Raw genomic sequence first — 25,525 nt, 5'->3', positions numbered from 1 at the left:
TATTACTTGCAGTAATTTACCCATGAAGCCATTAATGCAACTGTGGAAGTGTAAGCAGAAGGTTTACTTTTTAATATTCCAGCTCAGAGTGACCCTCAGTAAGGTCATGCCGTTTGCACTGGCTCCCATCTCTGGTCAAGAGAGGTCTCTGGAAGCCACTTTAGTAAGTTGGAACAAAGTTGCTGTGTCATGTGCTACTCTGGGAAAAGTTCAGGCCTTCAAATCTGGGTTCTGACCAGGAGGAGACAGAAATGAGATGCAGTTCTGAGAAGGGAGATACATTATACTTCTACCTGTCGCACAGAGCTCCTGCGTGCTCTCTGAAGCCTGAATCGTTTAAAGTTCACATTTGGAAGCAGCTCTTCAAGCATGGAGTAAGGTTGGGAGTGGGGTGGAGCGTATGCTTGGATAGCTGGCATTCAGTCACAGCAGTAAATGCTTGAGAATGTTTTAAAATGGAAACACACTGGAGCTAAGATGGCCCAGTGCATTAATATGAAGGAAACCTGCTACTGTCTGTCATCAAAAGTGAAAAGGGGCTGAGGGAGCTGGGCTTGTTCGGCCTGGAGAAGCCTGAGAGGGGATCTAATCAGTGTCTATAAGTACCTCAAGGGAGGCAGTGAGGAGGATGGTGCTGGCCTCTTTTCACTGGTGGCCACCGACAGAACTAGAGGTAATGGCCACAAACTGAAACACCAAAAGTTCCACAGGAACTTAAGGAAAAATTTCTTGACAGTGAGGGTGAGAGAGCACTGGAACAGGCTGCCCAGGGAGGTTGTGGAGTCTCCTTCTCTGGAGATCTTCAAAACCCGCTTGGATGCAGTCCTGTGCCACGTGCTCTAGGTGCCCCTGCGTGTGCAGGGGGGTTGGACTAGATGATCTCTAGAGGTCCCTTCCAACCTTGAACATTCTGTGATTCTATGATTATGTACTGCAGTCTTTGAGTCCTCGCCTCAGTGGCCACAGTAAACTAGAATTGTCTGAGTAAAATCTGGATGAGCTCAGAGAAACTCTGAACCTACATTTCTATTTTTACAGTGCAATTCTTTGCATTAACACCATGTCTCTAAGCTTAATATACACAGCTGCTCTATAAATTCAGCTCGGTCTTTTGCAATGAATGTGAAGCATTTTAAAAGAATTAAGCAGCAAAAATCATGAAGCTGTATAGCTGAACTTGCTGGGTAAATCAATTTTGAACAGGAGTATTATTTATAAGAATGTTCTCAATGATTCTAATGCAAAACAGCAAACCAAAATCCATGGCACAGAAGCACAGAATGACTTTGATCCATAGGAAGAGTCTCGATTCTGGTTTCTGCTGCAGAGTGCTGCATGTGTGATGGCACACTGAGCACCTCCTCCTGCAGTGTGTACGGGACGCTTTGGAGGTCTGAGTACTGTTGGTGGCTCTGTCTTGTGTCACTTTTTGTATGGGATCACAGCACAGAAGTACTACAGAAGCCACGGCAGCCTAAGTAAATTCTTAGAACTCTTCTGGGCAGGTATCCAGTGCAAACGCCTGGATAAGCCTATAATGCTTTTCACACACAACTAATCTGTCACTTGATATCCTTGGAGTGGGGATGGCAGCATTTAGCTGACACGCAGCTCTGTGTGAGCATGGTCCGAGCAGAGGGCTTGGGAGCTCTATCTTCCTGCAGCAGTGACGCAGGCAGTGGTTAAACTAAGATCCCTGCTGATTAGAGACTTGCTGAGCTAATTGAATAAGCTTGCTTCAGATAAACCAGCTTGAGCTACAGGGGTCTATTCCCTGCTGTGACTTTTCCCCACCTAGTCCTTAACTACACCGTTTTAAGTTGCTGTACTGTCTCCATATAGTATATGGAGAGTAAAATCAGGCATCTGTATTGCACACCTCACTGCTCTCTCTTTGCTCATGCACCTCCCCACTCTTCCCTAGTACTGTGCACATAGTGGTTAAAGACCATCCTCTGGGGCTCCCTTGCTTCGGGAAGTGCTCCCACACTCCGGGGAGCTGGAAATGCACCCCATGGAGTGACAGCATGGGGCTTCCACCCACCCCCTCCCTCCAGGGCTGGTCTTGGCCAAATAGGGTTGGTTGTGGGACACTGATGTCCACATGCTGTGAACCAGCACACTTGTGAAGCAGTGAAGTATTTCTCTAAAAAGCGTCCTATCTTTTCAAAACCTTTTTGTTTGCAAAAGATGCTACTGCTGTAAATGTGGCATTTTGCGTCATTTTTGTAAAGTGCATTTTTAAATGTAAAAAAAGAAGGAAACAATATTCAAATGCTGATAGGAAAACCTGGCTTACCAGACTGCAATAAACAGAAGAGCCAGATCATTTGGGTAATGATTTAATATGAAATATGCTATAAACACTCTGAGAAAATTATCAAATGTTGGAAATCAGGAAGGAAAAGAGTGAGGCTCTTTTGTATGTGTATTCCACCCAGCAGATGCTTCCTGTTATCCCAGGCTGTTGAGTACGACCAAGTAAGGAATTTGAGGTATACTTGGAGTGATAGAAAACACACGGTATGCACCATGCAACTGGTTTTTGGAGTAATGAATGATTTCTCTGTCCTTCATTCACCACTGGATCGCCAGTTGTGGAAAAGGTTAGATAAGAATCTTCTGTCATGTACTGAAACAGAAACACGTTGGCTTTGCTGTGTTTTGCACCTGCTGCCATGCAGGCTGGCCTGGTTTCTCCCAGTTGCTACCTGCTTAGCCACAGTGGCGTGCTGGGCAAAAGCCTCTGTGGAGCAATTGTGGGTGATCCTTATTTGACAAACAGTCAGAGGACAAGGGCCGACTTTCCAGGTCACCTGCTGCCTTTGGAAAGTATTGCAAGTCTTCCGCGCTGCCCTGCTGTTCAAGAATCTCCATCAGCTTTTCATCTGCTCACTCAAATACAGCCCTTGCGTTTCCCTGACACACCAAAATCATTATCTCTGTAGAGAGTCTCAGAATTGAAGGGAAATCAATTTTCTAGGAGCTATTGGGAAATTGCAACACTTTCAGAAAATTTCATCTGGAGCACAGGTTTGCATTAACTGGAATTGTCTCACTGGGAACTCATGCTGTACGAGTCTATTTTCCACTGAAAGCCTAGGACTACCCTTAGTTCTTTCAACTAAATATTGCCTGCACTTTCCCTCTAAATACTATGAGCAACACCATGCCTGTTCTATATCCACAAAACTAGGGTATTGTAAAGGCTTTGCCAATGCAAGAGGCCAAATAAGATCCTCAAAAATACTTACCAACCACAAGCATTTTTACTGTTAATCCTGCTTTCATTTTCCATTCTCCTGAATGTTGTCTGCAGAGCCCATTATTAACTTAGAAACTGTGAGACGATAATCATGACGTGCACTAGAAGCCTGAGCAGGAGATGTCGCTGAGTTTGGGGGGTGGAAAAAGGGCTGGAAAAGTCCTTGAGAGTCTGTGTCTCTGCTGGGGCAGGCTCATCCAGACTGCCACTCCTGATAAGAAACTGCCTGAAGAGTTTTTAAAAGCCTGTGATGCCAAAGGCTCCATGAGCATTCCAGTCAGTCTCTCCTAGCAGTTCACTGTCCATATCTTTGGGATGTCTGTTCTAAGGTCTGTTATGGGGAACAGATTGGGCCTTTCCTCTGTGTGCCTACCTTTTGCTTCTCTCTTTTCTTCCAAGTGAGTGAGTCTCCTTTCAACCTTCCCTCGCAGATCCTTTTTTTGGAGCCCCCTCCTCATCCTCCTCACTGCTCTTTGTAATCCTTCCAGCTGCAGAAATGCATCACATGGAACTGGACATGGTGCTCCACCCGAGACACTGCCCATGGCAAAAGCATTATTTAATGTGTCTTGTATTTTTATAGCATGTTGAGTTTTGGGGATTTTTTTTCCAACAGCATCTGCTGCATTACTGAGCATCAGATTATACCGTTTTCTACATAGTGCTCTTTAACCACTTGTTCTCCATTTTGTCTCTGCATTTTCCTTTCTTATCTAAGTGTGAACTTGTATTTCTTCTAACCGAATTTTCCCCACGTGTTAGCTTTTCTACCTTCCAGCAGTGTGCGGTGGAAGGAGACAGGTATATTTGCTATGTTGAAATAACTGCTGGATACTCTGCTGCCTTACAGGAATCTCACTGTGTTCAGAACACAGAGAATCACGAACATAGAGAGGTGTGGGAAATGGGCCGTGTTTGTAAATATAAATGGAAGTAACCGCAGGACAACATGCAAACACTTGTGTTTTATCATCTGGGCTTATTCCTCGGTAATAAAATGATGAGTTAAATCAATTTGGTTAAAGGTCGAGGAAGAACAAGGAGGTCTGGATGGTCAGCAGGATTGCAGCACAGGCTGCTGGCACCTGGCCTGCCACGAAGGCTCAGGCGAGGCTGGTGAGGATCCAGCGTGAGACACGGAGAGTTTATGACCCAGAGACAATATTCTTTATACCGGCACGCTGATCACCCGAGATTTTGAACTCTTGGCAGATGAATAGTAAATACTGGGATGCCAAAGTCTACTGACAATCTGGAGTAGTGCGGGAAGTCAGCTCCAAAACATAAGGGCTGTTTGGTAAATACTGGCCGGTCTGAACAAGAGGCAGAAAACACAAATGCAGAGGATGGGGAGGCTGTGCCAGGACAGGGAGCGCTTGACCTCTGCATGCCAGGATTGTTTCCACTGCGCAGCCAAGGTGACATGAAGAAAGGCAATGAATTCTCTGACTAATTTATAAAGTTTCCATGGGACAAAGGTGATGGTGATGAGTGGGTGGCAGAATGACAAGTAAATTGGAATAATGGCTGTACCCATTTGGATCTCTTCACTAAGCAGGACAACTAGACAAAACTACCTTCTGCACTGCAGAAAAGAAATATTTTCCACTGTAGGCAGCAGTGGAAAAATAGTGAAGCAAGAATCAAGGCACAAAAAGCAGAGCTCTTTGGTGGGATTGTTTGAAGACGGCCCTGTTTTGTTTAAAAAAAGATTAAAAAAAATGTGGGCAGAAACTCAGGAGCTGCAGGATTAGAGGCCTGGGAACTGTGCAATCAAACCTTAGCGCTGAACATCTCAGCAGAAAAGCTTGGGCTGTTCAGGAAAACTGCTGTAGGACTGTGTGACCAGCAGCACACACAGGGGCCACGTGGAGACATGTGAAAAGATGCTGAGCACCAGAGTGAACTCCTGGGCGGTTCGTAGCCACGGAACTCTATGTCGGGTTCCCGGGCAGCCTGCCAGGGTTTTGCTGGCTGCTGATAAGACTAGCAAGTGTCTCATGGCATGAACAGGGTTAGAAGTGCAGGGAACGGAGTTATTCGGGGGAGCCAGACATTGAGTCACCGAAAGTATCAGAAGTTGGCCTGAGTTCCTCCTTCATTGGGAAAAGCCATGTACGGTTGAGCACTGGTGGATACTTAAAGAATGTGGCTGGATATAAGTTGTACCAAGCAGGAACTGGTTTGCATCTAGGCTGATGGCAAAAAAAAAAAAAAAAAGGTGGTGGCTAAACGCTGGGACAACTTAAGGTCAGGCTGGAGCAGAAGTCCTCTAAAGGAGCAGATTGTTTCCGCTGCATGAAGCAGTTCCCTCCCTGGAAGCCAGACTTCAGGTTGGCCTTTTATTGATAAGGATGGCTTTGGGGAGCCACAGTGAGGTGCCTCAGGAGCAGGGCTGGTGGAGTGGGACCCCCCATTTCACAGGGAGGCCCAGCTCTGCTCCCGTGCCAGGCATGAGGAGCAGGCCACGGCTCAGGAGATATCTCGAATAGCCTCCACATTCCTCCCGTGACAGAGCTGCATGGTGGTGTGTGCTGTAAAAAATGCATCGGGATCCTTCGGGGAAGAACTGGATATATAACCGCATTAAGGGATGGAACATATTGATGAGGTATTGTGTGCAGACTTTAATTAAAAGTACCCACCGGGGTCTTTCTAATGGCAAAGGAGCTGTGTTTAAACCTGCGCTCTGCAGAATTTGCATCCGCACTTCCCACACCGACTGAAGGAAGCTTAACCTGGAACGTGGCGTGTGGTGCCACCAGGCAGCACAGGCAGCCATGAGGCGCTGCACAGCATCAATTATTGTAGTTAATGATAAGGAGAGAGCCCGAGGGGTGAGTGACCTGCTCATTAACCCGGCGGCGCTGGAATGCCCCGCGTGCCTGTTGCGGTCAGGCGCAGTGGGGCTGAAACCCCCTCCCTGCCTTTCCACCAGCACCTTCCAAGACCAGCAGCTACGGGATAAGTTCTGGAAGGTCCTTTTTCCCCCCAGGTGTATTTCGCTGTGAGAGAGGACGCCGCTTGAAGGTGTCTTGCTGGGTTTGCTGAGGGCCACGAGGCCCTCATGCCCCGCGCGGAGGCGGGCGCGCTCCCCGCTGCCCCATGGCGCCCAAGCCGAAGCGCCCTCCCGGCCGCGGCCCCTTTAAGCCGCTCCCCCCGCCGCGGAGCGCCCCAACGGCGCCGGGCGGGGCGGGGCGAGGCCGAGGCGGCGGTTGGGCCGAGGCGGCGCCGCTTTATAAACCGGCGGGGCCGGCGGCTCCCTGTCCGTGCCGTGGGCTGCCGCCGGGGGTGACGGGCGGGCTCGCCGGTGAGTGGGGCGCTCGGCCGCCCTTCAGCTCGGGGCGGGGTGGGTGTCCCCGGCCGGCCGGCGGGCGCACGTGGCCCCTCGGGCCGTGCGGGGGCGGTTCTCCGCCCGGGCGGCTCGCGTTAGCCTCCCGGCGCTCCGGTTAGGGAAAGGAGAAGGGGTAGGGGACGCTTGGCACCTTGCAGGATTTCCCTCTCGTCCCGTGGGCAGCCACGTGCTACCGCTTCTCTCGCTCCTTTGCTCTCCTTTCCTGATGCGCTTGATCTCACACCGGGCCTAGAGGAAGGTAGCTCTCTGGTGTTTTATTTTCGTTTTGTTTGTGGTTGTTTGTCACGGAGGAGTAGTTAAGTGGTGTGCTGGTTGTTGCCTTCGTCTTCTGTCCTAACTACTATTGCTGCATCTTTCACACTACAGGAGCTTATGGGCTTGGAGTATTTCTCGAGGGATGCCTTTGGTTGTGGGGAGTTTGTTGTCTTCCTGGTATTCTACTGGGAATTAGTGCAGTGGCTGCTGGTCTCAGCCCTGACTGCATCATCGTGTTTGAGGATGTCCAAGTGCATTTGGGAAGTGTGATCTGCACAGTCACAGAGCAGTCCTTAGTCGTGTTTATACAGGCTTGCTTATATTGCCTGTCCTAACTCTTTAGGAGTAACAAATCATCTGATGTAAGTGTTTGCAGTGTTCAATGGTCAAATCCATTAAAAAACACTTAAAGCTGTTGTGATTTGGGGTATGCTGTCCAAGGGATGGAAAGCAGAAATGGGAGGACTCAGAGTTGCTGATTTGGCCCAAACAGCAGGCAGGGACCAGTACTGTAATCCCTTCAGAGATACAGAGCTTCACACCAAATAGCCAAGGTGTTAATCTTGACTTATGTCAAGGGAAAAGTGCTCTTTAAAAGGTCTCTGTCAGGGTATTCGGTGTGCATGCAGACTTTAGTCAGCAGGTGCTAGTAAAGGTAGCTAAAGAGGAAGCTTCACTCCCAGAGAGTGTGTTTCTGTGTTGCGTTATTGCCCCAGAATTGCAGGGGAAAGGTGAGCGAGTGGTTTACCCTGCTCAGGGTGAATCAAATATAAAATAAAGCAATAGTAAAGTATCTTTTAAAGTTTTGTATTAACAGCTCTATTCATGATAGATATAAAATGCATCTCAGTATGTTGGAAGCAGAAAGTTAACTGGTATTTTTAATCTGGATAGCAAAGCCTATTAAAAGCAGAGGAGCATGTGTGGCTGGTGGTAGGGAAAACTGAGCTTAGCTCTGCCTCCATTAATCACAGGTCTGCCATAAATTATGGCAGCAGAGGAACTGGAGTACCTGGAGCTGGAAACGGCCTCCCTGCAGTGCAGTATCACGCACATGATGTGCCTCTGCTGCTGCTTGCACATTCAAAAGCTGGCAGAGTCCGTGCCACTGGTTAGTAATCGTTGTGCCCTTCTGGCAATATAGTGAGTGCCCTTGCTTGCCCTTTTTTATATCAATCATTTTTTCTTAAGAAGCCTGAAGAGTCAGCTGGATTTCTGTTGTTTTATTTGAGTATTTGAAGTGTGTGCTATGAGTTCCTAAATCTTTTTTCTTCGGATGTCAGAAGACCGGGTAATTTTTGTCATAAAAGACAACAGAGGAAAAATAGGTGTAGAGCAACTATTCATCAGGCAAGTTCAACATGTGCTCCTTCTGCTAACTCCATCTGGACACTGTATTATTGGCAATTCTGGGCAGAACAACTGGCCAAAGAAGGTTCATTTTTACAGTTTGCAGTGCCAAATAACTGGTGAATGTATCTGGGACCCCTTTTCAGTTGGGCAGAGTAGCTGGATAAACAAATGAACAGAGAGTGGAAATGCAAGCCAAGTATGGTGTCAAATGCAGCTATTCATGAAACTTGTGGATTAAAGATTGTAGAATCCAGGGAGTTAGGAGGATATTCTAGAAAATCAGGTAGACTCTTTCCTTAGGAGTAAGGGAAGCTGTGAAGAGATCTCACTTTGGGAAGTGTAAACTTGAATAGGCTGGATTAGCCTGGTGTGCAATTCTTATCTTTTCTAAGATCATCACTGGATTACTTAAGCCTCTTGCAAAGTATATATCATGGAATACTTGCTGCTTGCAGTCACTTCTTTGTCCAAGTAATTTCATTAACTTCTAAGTTGGAACAGACCTTTAATGTAAAAGACTTATGCATGTATGTATATACTATTTCTATGCAAGAATTGATACCTTAATGGAAGAATATAATGTACTCCTATATTTTCTGTTAATCTTGATACCAGAAAGGGAGGGCAGTTTTAATAACGAATGTCTTAAAATGCTGCCTGATTCCAGGATATAGTCAAACTAATTTAACAACTTCTGATAATTCTGACCAATCTTAAATTATAGTGCTCCTTAAGATCATGTCTGGAAGATGCGAACTGCTTTCACTGTTTGCAAGGAGGATAAAGGTTATCCAAGACAACAGATTTGAACCAAACAATTAATTGAACCAGACAATTGATTTGCCCGGGGACACTGAGTTGAACCCAGCTGCCCCTATGTAGCATTACCTTTGCCTTGGTTGTCAGAGGTACTAAATGGTTTCCTCACCCTTGGCATGTTTGGAAAGTCCAGCTGAAGAGGATGAAGCACAAAGTTGTTGTAAATGCTCACACGTGCACCCTCCCCTAGTGCTCTACGTGGTAAATGTTGCAGATGCATGTGTTTACACTAGAACTGTTTTTACTCATAGAAGCTTTAATCGCTCTTTTTCACAGAAAGACTAGTCAATAATGTCAGCGCTGAATTGGAAGCCATTTATCTATGGAGGTTTAGCATCAATCACTGCAGAATGTGGTAAGCATTTCTTCTAATTGTGTACATGGCTGTTTAACTTGGAAGTTCCCTTAAAAACAAGCTTGGTTCCATCAGGTCAATCAATGATGCTGTATTGAATGGTTGTCTTTACGGTGAAGCACTGGAGTTTTTCCTGCACTGCAGATTAAGAAGTTGCTCAGAACCTTGTTTTAATGTTGAAACACTTATGTAAACTTTTTTTATATACAAACTTTGTCCTCTGGCTTTTTTCTCTTGTTCAGTGTTTGATCTGTTTGTAGACAATGATCTTAAATCCACACAGCCTTTCTTTTACTAGAGTCATAAGCTAAGCTCTTAACTAGTAAAATTGTTTTTTAGCTTTTACGGGTAGCTTTCTTGCAGTTTACACTGCTGTTTTTGAATGTTAGTGTCTGTTTCAACTTGAATACTTGCATTTATTTAGTGTAAACCATAATACAGTTACTATGGTGAAATAATGCATTGTGTATTAAACACTTAATCAAGACTAACCTAAAATACTAATGTCCTTTAAAATCTTATAGTTTTCCTTTATTGTCACATATCTCAAGTATTTCTGTATTCATAATTATTTTCATAATAGTAGCCTGATAGTTAGACTCACAAGTGGAGTCTCTGATATAATTTACATTGCACCTACTCTGTAAGAAAGACCACTATTCTGTTTTTGTCTTCTACCTTGTCTGTTCTCATGAATCTTTCTCAAATGTGAACTGAGACCTCTGTTTTATTTGATAGTGGCTGGTAGTGCAAAATTTCCTGTGAAAGATGAGCAATCTGCAGAAACCATGCTTTTCCGCCAAACCTTATTTGAACTTAATAGAATTTCTCCCCAATTTTATTTTTAAGGTACTTTCCCAATTGACCTGACCAAAACACGTCTGCAGGTTCAAGGTCAAGTTAATGATGCCAAATATAGAGAGATCCGCTACCGAGGGATGATGCATGCACTCGTGAGAATATTCAAAGAAGAAGGATTGAGAGCATTGTACTCGGGGTAAATAAACTAATTAACTTGCAGTAGGGGTTTCTGAACAGTCTATTGATAATGAGCATAAACTATAGCATTTAAACTCTTGAGTCTGGGTTTTACTCAGATGGGAGTTATTTTAGAGAGTAATACATGGCTAAGCAGAAACATATTCTACACAGTCATTCTACCTTTATTTAGGAAAATGAATAAATGAACATAGGTGATTATGGTGATTTTTTTTTTTTTTTTGTATTGGAATAAGCATGCACTTTTCTTCCAAAAGATTGTAGCAGGGGATTTAGTGTGCCATTATTTCAAGCTTGTTCAAATTTGTTTGCTATTTTATAGAACACGTTGAGGCTTGCTCTAAAATAGTCCTTCTGCTGTTCACACGTGTTCTTGTAGTCTGTACATAGAAAGCTTTGTTTTGTTGACAGTGATTTTAAATTGAAAATTTAAATAATCAAACCTTTCAGTGATAGATATCTTGTGATCAATCTTCCCCCTAATTGTTTTGCTAATCGTTTGATTTGACAATTCTAAGCTGTAAATACTCTTATTGACTATTCTTACAGGATTGCACCTGCAATGCTACGCCAAGCTTCATATGGAACTATTAAAATTGGCACTTATCAAAGCTTGAAAAGGATGTTTGTTGAACATCCAGAAGGTGAGGGCTTTGCAGTTTTAGACTCGTTTGCCTGAAGGTGGCATTTTGTATTTGTTATCTTATTGCAGTGATTTGAATAAGCAAGGGAGACGTGTCAGGGTGTGTTAAGACTTTTGTAGTCAACTGGCTCCTAGTTGTATGAGTGGAGGAATCTTTCTGCTAAGATGTCCTTTATGCTCTGTAAACTTGCAGCTAAACTTTTTCCTCTGTTCATGGTATAGATGAAACCCTGATGATAAATGTTCTATGTGGTGTTCTTTCGGGAGTAATTTCATCAGCTATTGCCAACCCTACGGATGTCTTAAAGGTAATTATGCCTTGTGTAGCTTGTCTTTTGGATATATATATATTTTTTTTTTTTTCTCCGGAGGATGTGCAAAAGTATGGTGATGTGTGTGGGATTCTGTTTTGTAACACTTATTCTCATTTTTTAAACTACCTTTTAAAAAAATGTAGTCATGTCCTGAATTCTTGGAACTTTCTTATGGTTCCCCAATAGTTACTTAGAAGCATGTCCTGGGAAACTGATGGCTTGAGAAGGAGTTGGATCTGTGTTTATTTACCTTTTTTTTTTTTTTTTTTTTGAAGGAAGGAAAAAAAATCATTTAAAATTACTGTTTTGTAACTTTCATGCGATAGTGTATGTGGAAGCCCCACTGCATATTTTAATCGGGGAGCTTAATTTTCTTGTAATATGGCTTGTTTAGAAGGATTCTAGAGCCTAAATATGTGGAAGTCTCTTTAGAGGTGAGAATTTCAGTGACTAATGTTTAGGTTGTATGATTCTTGAAAATCCTACAGTCAAGATCTTCTTGCTTCCGTTAAGAGGTTTTGTAGTGTAGTGCTCAGCTACTTATTTGAATTGAATCTGTGAAACCATTGCCTCTTTAGGATCTGTTTAATGATACTTGAACCTTTTTCCCTTTAATAGAAACGTTAGTGGTATTTAACTTACAAAATTGTGTGACTTAGGTGTCTGTTTCTTATCATATTTTAGTATCTGTTTCAAGAATGGCTTCAACTGGTTATTTCTGATAGCTACATCCCCAGGCCAACTTGCTTGTCACCAAAAGGGTATTTTTGGTAGTTAAAAGGACAGTTTCCTAAGGACATTGTCAGAAATTTGAGAGATCATAGAAGTTAGTTCTTACTAACTGAAACCTTAATCTCTTAACCTTTTCATTTTAAGAGGTTCCTGTCAGAACATGATAAAGGACACTTTGCAGAAACCGTCTGTCAGTCTAGTCTAAATGGGGATGAGTATAGAAATAGAAGTGACTTCATACAGCCAAGAATTACACCACATCCACATTGAAAACTAGCAACTGCAAGCACAGGATAGTTAAGGCACTTACAAAGATTGCGTTGTGGTTATGGTAAAACCAGCTATCAATTTGTATTCAAGGGGAAAATTGACTTTAAGCTAGCAATTTACAGTGATACAACTGTGCAATGATACAGCTATTTTGAACCTTATATTGAAGAAGTACTTACGTTTTGTTTTGATCTTCAACTGTATCTCAGATCAGAATGCAAGCCCAAGGTAGTATGATACGAGGAGGAATGATGGGCAACTTTATACAGATCTACCAAAACGAAGGCACCAAAGGATTATGGAAGGCAAGTTTTTGAATTGCTTATCTAGAAGTATTATCTGATATACTTTTTTATATCTTGCTCAGATAAAACACTTGCAGTGTTTTTAACCGAAATATGGAAGGAGCAATAGCAAAGTTGAATGTAGTTTCTCGTGACTTTGTTTTACATTAAAGCTAATGACCATGCACAAAGTTTTCACCTTCAGCTATACCCTTTTTGCCAGGGGGTATCCCTGACTGCGCAGAGAGCAGCTATCGTTGTTGGAGTGGAGCTGCCAGTATATGACCTCACCAAGAAGCACATAATCATGTCTGGATTTATGGGGGACACAGTGTATACTCACTTCCTGTAAGTTATGGCTATAAGGGCTTACATTACTTAGTTGCATAACTCAAAAATCACTGTAGAAGATGCATCTTTTATTTTTGAACTCTTCAGAAGATAGAATTGCCTTGTTGCTTTATTGTCTGTTTTATCAGTCCAGATGTAAATATAGTTCTGATGTTTCTTAATACAATAGCATCTCAAATAGCAAGGAAGTTAATCATTTTGAAAAATCCCAAATAAAACTTGGTTTTGTAGATGGTCTGAACCATTAAGTTGTGCAAATTGAGCTTAGAGGAAAGTTTCATTCAAATGTTTATGCATCTGCAAAAAGCAAACATCTGTTTGAATATCCTGTACCATATGCAAGGCCTGTATATCAGAGCTTCAGAAGGATGCTTTGTAGTAAATGGAAAATAGTTTTAGCAACTACTATGTGATGTAGCTTTTAACTCAAAGTATTAAAAGCAGCCATCATCATGGCATCGTCTAGGGAAATTTTTGCCACTGTAAATGTGACGGATCAAACTTCATTACTGCTCTCTGTCACTAGCTCGAGTTTTACTTGTGGGCTAGCTGGAGCCATAGCGTCGAACCCGATCGATGTTGTGAGAACGCGCATGATGAACCAGAGCCGGCAAAATGGGGCACACTCCAACTACAAGGGTACTCTGGATTGCTTGCTACAAGTAAGTACAGTTTGCTTGCTAACGGAAGTAAAAGTTTGTACCATTGAGCAAGAATTTTTGGTGTGGAACTTGAAATTGTTCAAAATTCTCTAGAAATTAATCCACATAAAGCATATTTAGTATTTACTCGGCCCTCAAGCTGTTTAGCCAATAACTCATTTAGCTTAAAATGTAACTGTTGTCCTGATAGAAGTACAGGGGGAGGATCATGTAGCACATTTGTTGCAGGTGGATTTTATTTTCTTCTGGCACTTGCATCAGAAAACAATCTCTTGGTAGTATTGTCTCTTACTTAGTTTGAAACAACATCAGATCACTGAAATCATTGTTTCCTACTTGGCTCTCAAACAGCACTGTCTGGGGCATGTGGTAGCATTGTGTTGCGCTCTAGGTAATGGGAAGCCTAATTCAGACAAAGGCAATGCAGGAGAGCAAGATGGTCTTCTACATGGAAGAGTGTGGGTAGGAAGCTGTTGATCGGACAAAGAAGAGCAAGAGATCCAGGACTCCATGGGAAGACAGTTGCAAAAACATGACTACTAGTGGATGAGGAACTTAGAAACATTTTTGTAAAGGAGTCAGGCTGGAATTAAAATCCTCCTAGTGAAGCTTCCTTCTAGAAACCAGCCAGAGAAATGCAACAAACTTCAAACCCTTTTTTAATCAGGAAGTTGTTTTCAGGTCCTTCCTATTGCAAAGCTGGAGGTTCAGTTAGCAGATGAATTTTGTAACAACTACCTGATGGTGTGGAGGGAAGCCAATTATACCACAAAAGACCATGGCTTTGGCAGTTAGTGGATTGAATTGTAAGAAAACAAAGCTCAGAATGCCAAGAATCCCTTTTCTAGTAGGGATCTGAAGGCTGTTTCCTGCATCTGCTATTACACTCCTTTGCTTACCAATAGCATTTCTTGGCTGTGCAGTGCTGTAGGATGCTGCCAGCCAAATGGAAAATGAGTAGCAGGAAGGGACTGGATGCATGTCTCCTTCCTCTGGGATGCTGCAGTAAATTCCTGCAAAAAAATCTGAGCCAAGTTTAGGGAAGCTTAACCCACAAAACCAAATCTGCGTTCACTTGCCTTACTGCTGGCACACATTGCTTTCCTGTCTTTTAGAACACTCTCATGCTGGCTGAATGTGTAGAACTGCCCTGGCTGTCTCACTTTGTCCTCTCCTTTTTGCTTTGATTTGAAGCAAGAAGTAGAATGAATGTGTATAAACTGTGGCACTTCTGAGTGTTGGAAGTGACTGGCTTAGGAAGAGGCAAACGGGAAGAGGCATTGGAGCTGTCTTAACATGCCCAGTGTGACTCTGGGGTCAACAAAAAAACATTGAAATAGATTTCACAGATGTCTAGCATAAGCAGCAGACTTAAATACAGCATTATGGAAGGTTTTTACTACAGAAGTCCGAGGATGTGGTTTGGACAAATTCAGACTGAATACCAAATTCAGGCTGAGTATGACCTTCTCTACTGGAGTGTGCCCATGCTGCAAGGCTTGCTGATTACGAGTGAAAACCTTCCTTGTCTCAGTAACCAGCTACACTAAGATTAGTGGCTCTAATGCTTCCTTCAGTGGTTCTGATTCCCTTTAGCTGTGGTACTCTGTACTAATCTAGAGAGTAAGTGCTAACTTGTTCTTGCCTTTTCCAGACATGGAAGAATGAAGGCTTTTTTGCCTTATACAAAGGATTTTGGCCAAACTGGCTGAGACTTGGTCCTTGGAATATCATTGTATCCTTTTCAAAAGTGTCTGAAAACTCCTAACTAGGAATGCAACAGCAAGTAGATGATTGAACAAAGTGTTTCACATGGAAGTTATGTCACCGTAAATGTTCCTTTTTGAATGAATGAAATATTACTTCATTTCCCCAGTCAACTGCTTCCAGGCAGATTCCATACATACAATGCATTCCAGAGGGTGAATCTTGGAATATTACCTCCTTGCAAAACAACTTTGTCTCAATTTCCTACCAGACTGGTTAGAAGAGGGTTTATTTCCAGAGTGGGTAGAACTGTTGGCAGTTGGTCATAAAATCCTTTTGTATTTCAAGCTGCCTCAGTTTTAATTCTGTTAATCTGTTTCCCAGGACTTTAGCAGCTGGGTACTAAGTGAGTTAATAGTAGCAATGTTCTCCTGTATGTGGACCTGTTAGACTAGTAAAGCAGAGTGACTCAGAACCCAAGTGCTTTTGTAATAATAGGAACGGGAAAAACTGGATTCACTAGCTCTGAAACCTCTGAGGTACTGCAGCACCCTGGCACAGGCTTCATTGGTCTGCAGAGTATTGCAGAATAAAAATGGTCGAGTGGCCACATGATCTGCAAGGGAAGTAACAGCAGGATGGAATTTCACACAAGTGCCTGTCCTCTAGTGAATGTAGCAGCAACTTTGCACCGAGTGGTCAACAGAGAACTCTTCCTTAATGAAGTGCCCCAGTTCTTTCTGACATATGAACAGCTGAAGAAGTTGGACTTCTGATGTGTTGAACTGTTACAAATTCTCATGCACTATCTGAATTTAGAGTAACTTAAATTGCTCTTGAGTATCTTCTCTTAGTGCCTGAGATCCTGTCAAAAGGAAAAGCTCATCACAAGACTGCTGCTAATTGGGACAGCCTAGGAGCGACGTCCAGGCAAACACTGGCTCCTGTAACAATGCTCTTGTGGGTCGCTGAATGATGTGCACTGCTTCAAGGCTGAACAAAAGTTGCTGGAATATTTTGTCAACTCCTAAGTGCTCTTGAATGTGAAGATCTGTATTGTAACTTGAAAGTGTTCTTGATGGTTTTTTAGATTCCCTTTTGGTAAAGGGAAAGAATCTTTCTCTGAAGGGGGATGAGTAGTACCAAGGAACTGGGGTACTGCTGTTTTCTGAATGTGTAATACCTGTGGCTGCAATAATGGCTATTTCAGAGCTCCAAAGGTAAAAAAAAAGAATGTGTAACGAGACATCTTTTTGTTTAGCCAAATACCTTCTGCAGAAAAATCTGCTTCTGGCTTTAGAGTTTAGCTGTGTGCAAAGTCTAGAAGTCCCAAGATACCAACGTAATCTGCTGGAGTAGTCTGACTTCCTTTGCAAGTGTGGTGGTACAGTTGCCTGTTTTGTGTAGTTCAAGGCAAGTTGCTTTTTCAAATGCATTGCTCGTGGTTTTCGGTGTAAGAGGTTCTTGAACATTCATATGCAAATTGTTGTTTAAGGAGAAGTATGGACTGGTCAGAACTTCACCTCCTCTCACAGAGAAGCGTTCTGAGCTTCTTCCATTGTTGGGAAGAATGGCTTGTAACTGTGTGTCTCTTTTGTATCTTCTGAAAGATGCAAGCTTTGCACTGAGCAGCTCAGGCTGATTAATGTAGGTGTCTACACAAAGCTTAAAACTCCTGGAGAAAGGCAAGTTCAGTACAAAGACTACTTTCATTTAAAAACCAAAATCTGAGAAGTTTTAAGCACTTCTTACCAAAGAAGCTCAACCTGCTGTTATGTGCAGGTTAGCGCTTTTTGTAGAAATAGCAACTCCTTAGTACAGTTTATGTGTATCGAAGCTCCCATGCCATTAGCTTAAGAGTTGTTGCCAAGACTCTGTATGCCAAGCAAGGGAATACATGATGTGCGAGATGTGGTGTGTTCCTCCTGCCTTTGCAGGAGGTAGCAAAGGGTGCATGGTTTTACATTTTTGTGATATCGTAGTATATTAAAGTGACTTTTAAAGCATGTTGCTTAATTATACATTCCATTTAGTCTTACTGCAACTTCAAAATTACTATTGTCACTTAATTGCTAACTTTGAATTCACACAGTGACTTTTTTGAAATGCACAAGGCACTTTCTAAGGCACAAACGTTTTCTATGCATATGCTCCTGTGCACTTAGCTTTTCCCTGCAGCTCTTTCTAAGCTTAAATAGAAATATTCGTAGATATTTTTGTACAGGATGCAAACCTTGATATTTTGCATTGGAGCCTATTAAAAGTTTTACAGCTCTGTAACCCATCTGTCCTTGCAGTCCTTGGGCTCGCGCTTGGGTCCTTGTGGCGGGGGGCGGAGGGGGGTTCATGGCGGACGGGAGGTGCGGGCGGCGCCGCGCGGCGGAGCGGCCCTCCCGCCGCCAGGGGGCGCCCGCGCCGCCCCGGCCGCGCCGTGACGCGCCTCTCCCCCGCGCCGCCCCCGGAAGGGCCACGGCGCCGGTGGACGCGGCCGGAAGCGCGGCCGCCGCCCGCGCCATGATGGCGGAGGCGGCGGAGCGGCTGGGCCGCTGGGAGCGGCCCCCGCAGCCGGCCGCGCCGCTCAGCGAGCGCCAGCGCCGCTCCGTGCTCGACGTGAAGGCGGCCGCCGAGGACCTGCCCGTGCCGCCCGAGGTGAGCGCGCAGCGGGCGCCGGGGGAAGACCCCCGCGTGCCGGGACGGGGAGGCGCCGCGTAGCCTCGTCCCGATCCGTCCCCAGCGCCGTGTTCCCGGCGCCAGCTTGGGAGCCGCTCCCGCGGGCGGCGGCGGGGTGGAAATGGAGCCTCCCCGCCCGCTGTTGGGATGGATCAATCCCCGATCGCTCCTACAGCTATAAAATATTAACGTAAACCCAAGAGCTGGTGCGTCATTTATGAGGCCTCCTGCCCTCCGGGGAGGGGCAGGGAAACATTTGCGTTTTTATAGCCACGCCAAAACCAACACTGTGGAGATTTGTCCTGGGGAGCAGTTGTTTAATGAGTGGGGAGTTAATCGAATTTAAGGTAAAATTGGCTTTTGTTTAAGCAACTCAGTGTAGTGTCAAGTTGTGCTTTAGTATTACAACATTTCCTCAACCTTTTGGTTCCTGTAGACAGCAGCAAAGTGTATTGAAGTGCTGCAAATACCCCGCTATCTTGTTGTTAAACATTATTAATTGCTTACAGTTCTCCTCACACATGTCTTGAATATATTTAATAATGGAAAAAAAAAAGTATTCCACCAAAACAAAAAGAGACTTAGTGAGCTCTCTGTAGCATGCTGAAGTTCTACTAGTTCAATGTTCAGAAAGTATTTGATTTGCTTTCAGAAAGCATGAGTTATGTCTTTGTAACTCCTCTCTTTTCATGAGAGGTTTCCTGCCAAATAGGATGAGGACATAAGTTATAGTACTGTAAACACCTGCGTACCAACAGGTGTTTCAGAGTTTAAAAGCCAAGGCAGCGTGAAACCTTTCCTTCTTGAAACACATCCCTGTGGTTCCAGAGCCTGCTCTCCTCCAGGTCTTTCAATTTATGCTGCAAGCCATTCGTACCTGTGTTTGTCAGCGCTGGCAGGCGCCCAGAATGACTCTAGGAGGATGTTCAGCCATTGGAGGATGTCCTTAATGATCTAAACCTTCTCTGTAACACAGCAGTTACTGTGCTTTACACTTTAGCACAGCTGGAATGTCATGAATTTTGAGGGCTTCAGCCTGGCTTGACTCCTGCTGAAGAGGATTGGGGTGGCAGCACTCAGCTTTTCTGAGAAAAAAAACAGGTTCTGATTCTGTCCTTCCAAGAGAACCAGTTCTTGACTTTCCATTAGGGTCCTGCCTACTCATTTTCTGCATCCAGAAATCAGGTTGAAATTGCAGTTTTCACTGGCAATTCTTCATCCTGACTTCCTTTTTTTTTTTTTTTTTTTTTTTAAATCTAAAAGCATTTTGGGAGAGTACGCATGGAAACTGAAAAAGATAAGTCAGGATCTCAAATAGATGAAACACTAATCATTCTTTACCAGACTACTGTTCTTAGACAATGAATATTTCACTAAGCAAGTATTTTACAAAGTTAGTAATTTTCTAGAGAGATATGAAGATTTGTTTCTCTCTTCATTTGTTTTTAGTATTTTCTGTTGTTCTGTTACTAATATTCTCAGCAATACTGAAAAATATTCTTTAATTGTCAAAGAACTAAAGAGTATTGTGTTAAAATGATGTAACAGTGTTTGATTTCCTGAACTCATTTTGCAATATAAACTAATAAACAGTTTCTAATTATATGTAAACAAGATTATTTTGAAGTTACTTTTGCTGTATTTTTCCTGCTTAAAAACAAATGATGTACCTCGTAGCTCCCATTCAGCAGAGCCTTTGTAGAAGAGCCTTTTTTTTTTTTTTGCTGAACTTAATCATTCAGAAATGTTTGAAGGAACGTGAACATCATCAACAAGTTCTAGCATTGTTCAGTCTAGGATTTTTCTGAATGAGACAGAAAGGTGTGACAGTTCCTGTACTGTGGTGGAGTGGCACAGTGCAAAAAGTGCCAGGTTTTTGTTTCTACATGAGCAGTGGAATCTTTTGTCTTCAGATACTTCAGTGCATTCGTTTGGACGCTTCACCAGTATGTCAGGTGCCCGCGTGCTCAGTTTTTTAAGCAAACACGTGCAAAGGTAAAACGCCCTCGAAATGTAACCAAAGTGTGTGGGTTTCCATGAGCAGCTCCCCATCGAGGACCTGTGCAGCCTGACGTCGCAGTCGCTCGCGGTCGCGCTGACGGCCGCGGTGCCGGATTCGACGGAGGATGTTCTCCTGAAAGGATTTGCCACGCTGGGGATGGAGGGGGAAAGAATTGAAACGGCACAACAGGTAAGCGATGCTGAATACCACAGTCTTTTTCAGAGAATAGGAATTTCTGTGCCTCTAGCCTAGGTTTTGCTCAGTTAAATTATTTTAGCAGTCTTCAAGGTATAAGAAGAAACTTGGAGGGAAAAAGGATGAAGTCTTGGCTTTTAAGAACAGATGCTTTCCCCCTTTTGAGTGCAGTGGTATGGGAGGGTAAGGCATTGTTTCATTAGATGTTGCTCATGCTACGACAATATGATGCTGCTCATAATACAGTTTTTTTCCTAATATGACAGACTTGGTTCTGTGCAAGTAAGAGTGAATGAAATTCAGTTTTTCCTGTTTTAGCTTAGTGGTGGAGTTACTCTGTTCATTTTCTAAATTTTTGTTTTATTCATCTGATTTTTTTCCTAATTTATTTCCTGTAAAGTCTATTGCTCTTGACCCCATAAAATCTCTTTTAGTTCTTCTCGTGGTTTGCACAACTACAGACACAGATGGATCATGATGAAGGTGCAAAGTACAGGTAGGTGTTCTTCCTCATTCGCTTTCACTGTGAGCAGTGTAAACCTCAGATGATGCGTAATGTTTGCACACATTCAAATTAAATCATCAGGAAACTCTTCTCAGTGGTGGCCAGTGACAGGACAAGTGATAATGGGTACAAGCTGAAACACAGGAAGTTCCATCTCCATATGAGGAAGAACTTCTAGACTGTGAGGCTGCCAAAGCCCTGGAACAGGCTGCCCAGAGAGGTTGTGGAGTCTCCTTCTCTGGAGATCTTCCAAACCCACCTGGATGCCACCCTGTGCCACGTGCTCTGGGTGTCCCTGCTGGAGCAGAGGGTTGGACTGGATGATCTCTAGAGGTCCCTTCCAACCTCAACCATTCTGTGGTTGTGAAATGTATTGGTGCAGCTGAAGTATTTCCTTCCCATGGCTATATCCCCCATCCTGGAGGCTGCTGACCTTGTGACAGGGCAGTTACAAGGAACAGAAATATCTCTCTGACATGCCTGATGATTTATTAAGACAAACTGAAATTAATTTTGACATATGGGTTGGGCTGTAGACAAAGGCAGAGTAAGGGATATCCCGTGCCGCAGCCCATCCTTTGATGGGGAGTCTGGCAGGCGGGCGCAGGTGGCAGGAATTTCTGCTGTTGCCCTTCAGTCCAGTGCCAGCTCCATCCGCGTTCCCGGCGTTCCTCTCGCGTCGCTCGGCTCCGCTCTGGGAACGAGGCATTGGCAGCTGTTTCTGGTGCCTCCCACGGACTTTCACGGTCCTCAAGAGTCTCCTCTGAGCAAGGCTGAATGGCTCAGCTGAATCTGCTAGTGGCTTTTCCAAAAACTGGCCTGTATTTTAAATCTTAAGAACTTGCCCTTGGCTACAAAGAAACCCTGTCCTGCTTTTGTGCTTTAATCTGGTCTGTATCTTTCTTTTTTTTTTTTTTTTTTTTTTTTGATGCTTGCATTCATGGTGTTTTCCTAAAATCAAAGATTTAAGCTTATGCTGAGTTTGGATCAATCGCAACCTTAAAAAGGGACATCTGTACACTTGGCATTTGTAATGCACCTAGATACTTTGCTGTATAATGGCTGCAGACTGATTTGTAAGATGGCAAATCTGAAATCACTTGCAGAGACCAAGGAGCAGGAAGAAAATAAGTTAAAATGAGTTAATTCTCTGGCTGTTGTACACTGGTTTGCCCAAGGCAGAGTTGTTTCACATGCTGCTTTGTACATCGCAAGGTATAACACAGTAGTTTAATCTGACATCCAGGAGTAATTCGTTTTATAGTACTTCTTATTTAAATGTTGTGCTTGGCAAATATTTAGTAATTATTTAGAGATTGTCTGCACTGAGCTTTAGACAGACTTGGTGACGTTATATGCGGAATATTGATTCAGTATGATTTCAGTTTGATTTCAGCCTCTTTCCACCCTAATGATAACTGTTGAACCCTCTGGTTATTTGCAGCTGCTTTAGAAAAGTAAAACTCATTTCCAAATGAAAATTGAGACTTGTATAGAAGAAGAAGCCCAAATCCTCACACCATTGAAAGCAAGACAGGTAGAATGCAGCTGTTAGCAGTGGCCTGCATCGGTCAACAACAGTGTTTGTGCTGCTGTTAGACACTGTGTGCGCTGGTCTCTAGACGAGTTACAGGACATGCGGCCCCTTTCTGGGCAGATTTGATGTGAGGGGTGCCAGGGAAGCAGAGTTACTGCAGGAGCTGTTGGAAACTCTGTGACTTTACTTCTGCAGGTCAGGAAGTGCCTGCTTGTTGTGCAGGCTCTTTTCATGCAAGTAGTCTTTTCATTTTCCTGGAATTGATTTCTCTCAGGAAAAGAGAGTGCCAGTGTCACTGGAGGCCACTGAAGTTGCAAACATGGGAAGTGAAATCTGACCTTTGTTACCTTTTGGTTCTCTTTCTGTAGACAGATGAGGGATTACTTGTCTGGCTTTCAGGAGCAGTGTGATGCTATACTGAATGACGTGAATAGTGCCCTTCAGCATCTGGAGTCATTGCAGAAGCAGTATCTCTTTGTGTCCACAAAGACAGGAACACTACATGAAGCCTGTGAACAACTTCTGAAAGAGCAGGTAATCTTCGCTGGGAGGATTACTGGAAGCTTCTCTGTGTAAAATGTTCAGTACCTTTTGATTTGCACTTTAATCAAGAAGGCTCCATAGCAAATGAGGGCTTTGCTAATTTATACCTAACATATACAAACCGTATTGAGATTAGTAATCCATATTACTTACAGGAGTACTTTTAGCTGTTTTTTTTTTTTTTTTTTTTTTTTTCCTCAGGAAGATTTATTTTTCTTACGTGACCAGATTATCTCTCCTAAATAGCTTTTTCTCATGAGCGGTTCCAAGAGCTGTTCATCTGCTCTGATTTCCCTGTGGTTTATTATTTAAAGTAGTTAACCTGTTAATAAACCATAGTGAAATAGGAGCATATGTATGCTTTCAAAAAAAGAAATATAATAGGATGGTGCTGGAGAAAATACCAGAGTTGCCTTTTTGGAAAATGGAAACAAGCAAATTTTTGTTAGTGTGTGCTACCTTCATCCCCAGCTGCTGTAGTAACTGTCCATCTTTATGGAAGAACCACCAGTTTTCTACATTAGCTGCTAAAAGAAAGACCTTAAACTTTTAAGTCAGCATTAGAAACACTAGCTACACTGTAGAAATTGGCTGTGAAGTTCTCCATTTTGTAGGTTGAGGGGCATTTTTTTTTAAGACAAAAATCTGCAGACCAAAAGATAGTCCCAACAGCTTTTGACCATCCTCACTCGTTGTTCCAAGTGGTTTGTGACCCTTTGGATGCTGTGTGCTTGCAAGGGGGCTATTCTGATGCACAGAGAAGCAAGGTCTGCAAGTAAATTAAAGCCTTCAAAGTTACTGCCCTGGAAAATCTACACTTTTTTATTTATTGTATTTATTTGGATAGAGGTTATTTAGAGCTAGTTAACGTGGGTGTGCTGAGAACTTTTTATGTCATGACTTTGGCGAGAGGGAGGCTGAAGACTTTATTTTTAAAATATAAACTACTTGCTGTGTTACTAATCATCTCTTTCATTGCTTTTGAACAGTCAGAACTTGTTGACCTGGCTGAAAACATCCAGCAAAAACTTTCTTATTTTAATGAGCTGGAAAATATTAGCACAGTAAGTAATATTTCACTTTTAATAATCTTAAAAAGTGAAAATATGCCAATCTTTAAAACTTGATCTCAAAGCAAGCTGTTTAGGTTCCTTGTAATTGATGCATTGTCTTATTTTCCGAAGAAATTGAACTCCCCTACGCTGTCTGTGAACAGTGAAGGATTCATTCCAATGCTGGCTAAGCTCGATGATTGTATTGCATATATTTCTTCACATGTAAGTAATTCAGTGTTGCTTTTAGTTAAGTGTTAATACTGCTTTGAAACCACCTATTCAGACTTTGCTTTGCTTTTCCTGTAACATACTCTGTTACATACAATAAGAAAGCAAAAATGACAGTTTATACAACCAAGCTATTTAACTGAATATACTTTTCTTCTGCTTGATATTTATGAAATACCACTTTCAGTTTGTACAAATCAGCATTTCCAGCTAGTAAATAGGTGTTTTAAGTTTGATTAAAATTTGCAGCTCTCTGTTACTGATCATATTTAAAATGCATTTCTTATTTCTTTCAGCCAAACTTTAAAGACTATCCTGTATATTTGACAAAGTTTAAGCAATGCCTTTCTAAAGCTATGCACCTGATCAAAACATACACTGTGAACACACTGCAGAACCTCACAAGCCAGTTAATGAAAAGGGTAAGGGAAATCAGTAACTGGTGCTGTTCTAAAATGTCTGTTCTAATACAGACAGTTTTCTTTTCTGTTGTTCTGAGGGAAAGAGGGAAGAAGGAGGGAGGTGTCAGCAATTGCATGTGAAAATAGGTCAGTCCTGTCCTCCATACCTCCAATACCACAGTGTTGCCAAATGCTGTGCAGAAAAAAAAAGGTGGATTCTGTGGGGTTTTGGAGATTCATTACAGGAGACATGGAGCATTGCAGGGAATGCTTGGAGGATGAAAGCGAAAACGGGGAAATTGTAGGATAAAAACCGTTTAAAATCAGAAATCTGAGAGTTCATAACGTGACTCTCCTGGTATCAGGTGGCAAGTACTTTGGGATTATAAGTTTGCAGTGGTTTGTGTTGGGAGCAGAGCAAGTTCCTGTGGGTTCCTGCAGTATCTTTCAGTCAGTTTTAAAATAGTAACAATGATGTTTGAGAGTCCTGTGGAAGAGGTAGATGCTCGGTTCCCACTAACTCTGGTGGGACTAGGGAAATTTTTTTGGTCTCCTCAAAACTTTATTAATCGTGCTGCAGTTATCTTAGCAGAGAATAAGGAGGAGAGCAAGATCTTTTTCTAGCTTCTTTCTTTTTTTTCCCAACTAATCATTATATACTTTGTGTTCAGTTCTATTAAAACTCAAAATAAGTGCCCTGAGGGATAGAAAATGAAAAGGAGAGCTAAAATTGAGAACTGACAGAAATAAAAGTTCTTAGTATTCTTGGAAACAAAATGCTCTTTGATTAAAGATATTGGTTAATTGGCCCTAAGTGTTTCTGTTGTTTGGTACTTAAAAAAAAAAAAAAAAATGTCACAGCATATTGCTGTAGGTGCAGGACTTGGCTTGATGCCATATGAATTTCTATGGCCAAGTTGAGTTCGGGTGGGACTGGATGTCTCTAAGGATGTCTACAGAAAGTAATTAAACCTCTCACTGCTGCTTAGTTGCTGAGTCAAGGAGGAAACCTCTCTTAGGAGTCA

The 25,525-nt window shown here is 42.9% G+C and overlaps 2 protein-coding genes across 2 annotated transcripts in view; both read left to right on the top strand.

Moving 5' to 3' along the window:
* Positions 1-9,299: 9,299 nt before the first annotated feature.
* Positions 9,300-16,223, top strand: SLC25A30 (solute carrier family 25 member 30). Its single transcript, XM_088521035.1, has 9 exons — positions 9,300-9,402; positions 10,252-10,399; positions 10,951-11,045; positions 11,267-11,352; positions 12,570-12,665; positions 12,868-12,992; positions 13,522-13,657; positions 15,312-15,392; positions 16,099-16,223. Exons 1-9 carry the CDS (start codon positions 9,339-9,341, stop codon positions 16,138-16,140), a joined length of 873 nt encoding a protein of 290 aa, XP_088377161.1. The 5' UTR covers positions 9,300-9,338; the 3' UTR covers positions 16,141-16,223.
* A 1,658-nt stretch (positions 16,224-17,881) lies between these two features.
* The window catches only part of COG3 (component of oligomeric golgi complex 3), a 28,678-nt gene continuing 21,034 nt past the window's right edge, over positions 17,882-25,525 (top strand). Inside the window, exons 1-7 of the mRNA XM_088521042.1 lie at positions 17,882-18,013; positions 20,079-20,225; positions 20,666-20,727; positions 22,642-22,807; positions 23,806-23,880; positions 24,001-24,093; positions 24,396-24,521. Coding sequence (XP_088377168.1) covers positions 17,882-18,013; positions 20,079-20,225; positions 20,666-20,727; positions 22,642-22,807; positions 23,806-23,880; positions 24,001-24,093; positions 24,396-24,521 — 801 coding nt within the window. The remainder of the gene's footprint in view (positions 18,014-20,078; positions 20,226-20,665; positions 20,728-22,641; positions 22,808-23,805; positions 23,881-24,000; positions 24,094-24,395; positions 24,522-25,525) is intronic.

The sequence above is a fragment of the Tinamus guttatus genome, unplaced genomic scaffold (assembly GCF_059628265.1).
Source record: "Tinamus guttatus ecotype Peru unplaced genomic scaffold, ASM5962826v1 Tinamus_guttatus_pri_ptg000112l, whole genome shotgun sequence".
In the NCBI taxonomy this organism is placed as follows: Eukaryota; Metazoa; Chordata; class Aves; order Tinamiformes; family Tinamidae; genus Tinamus; species Tinamus guttatus.
The sequence above is the reverse complement of the archived record's forward strand: the minus strand, read 5'-3'. Positions and strand labels throughout refer to the sequence as shown.

Coding starts and splice junctions, on each gene's coding strand:
- SLC25A30 (XM_088521035.1), top strand. CDS start 9,339: ATGTCAGCGCTGAATTGGAAGCCATTTATCTATGGAGGTTTAGCATCA. Junction 11,353..12,569: donor ACCCTACGGATGTCTTAAAG/GTAATTATGCCT, acceptor ACTGTATCTCAG/ATCAGAATGCAAGCCCAAGG. Junction 12,666..12,867: donor GCACCAAAGGATTATGGAAG/GCAAGTTTTTGA, acceptor CCTTTTTGCCAG/GGGGTATCCCTGACTGCGCA.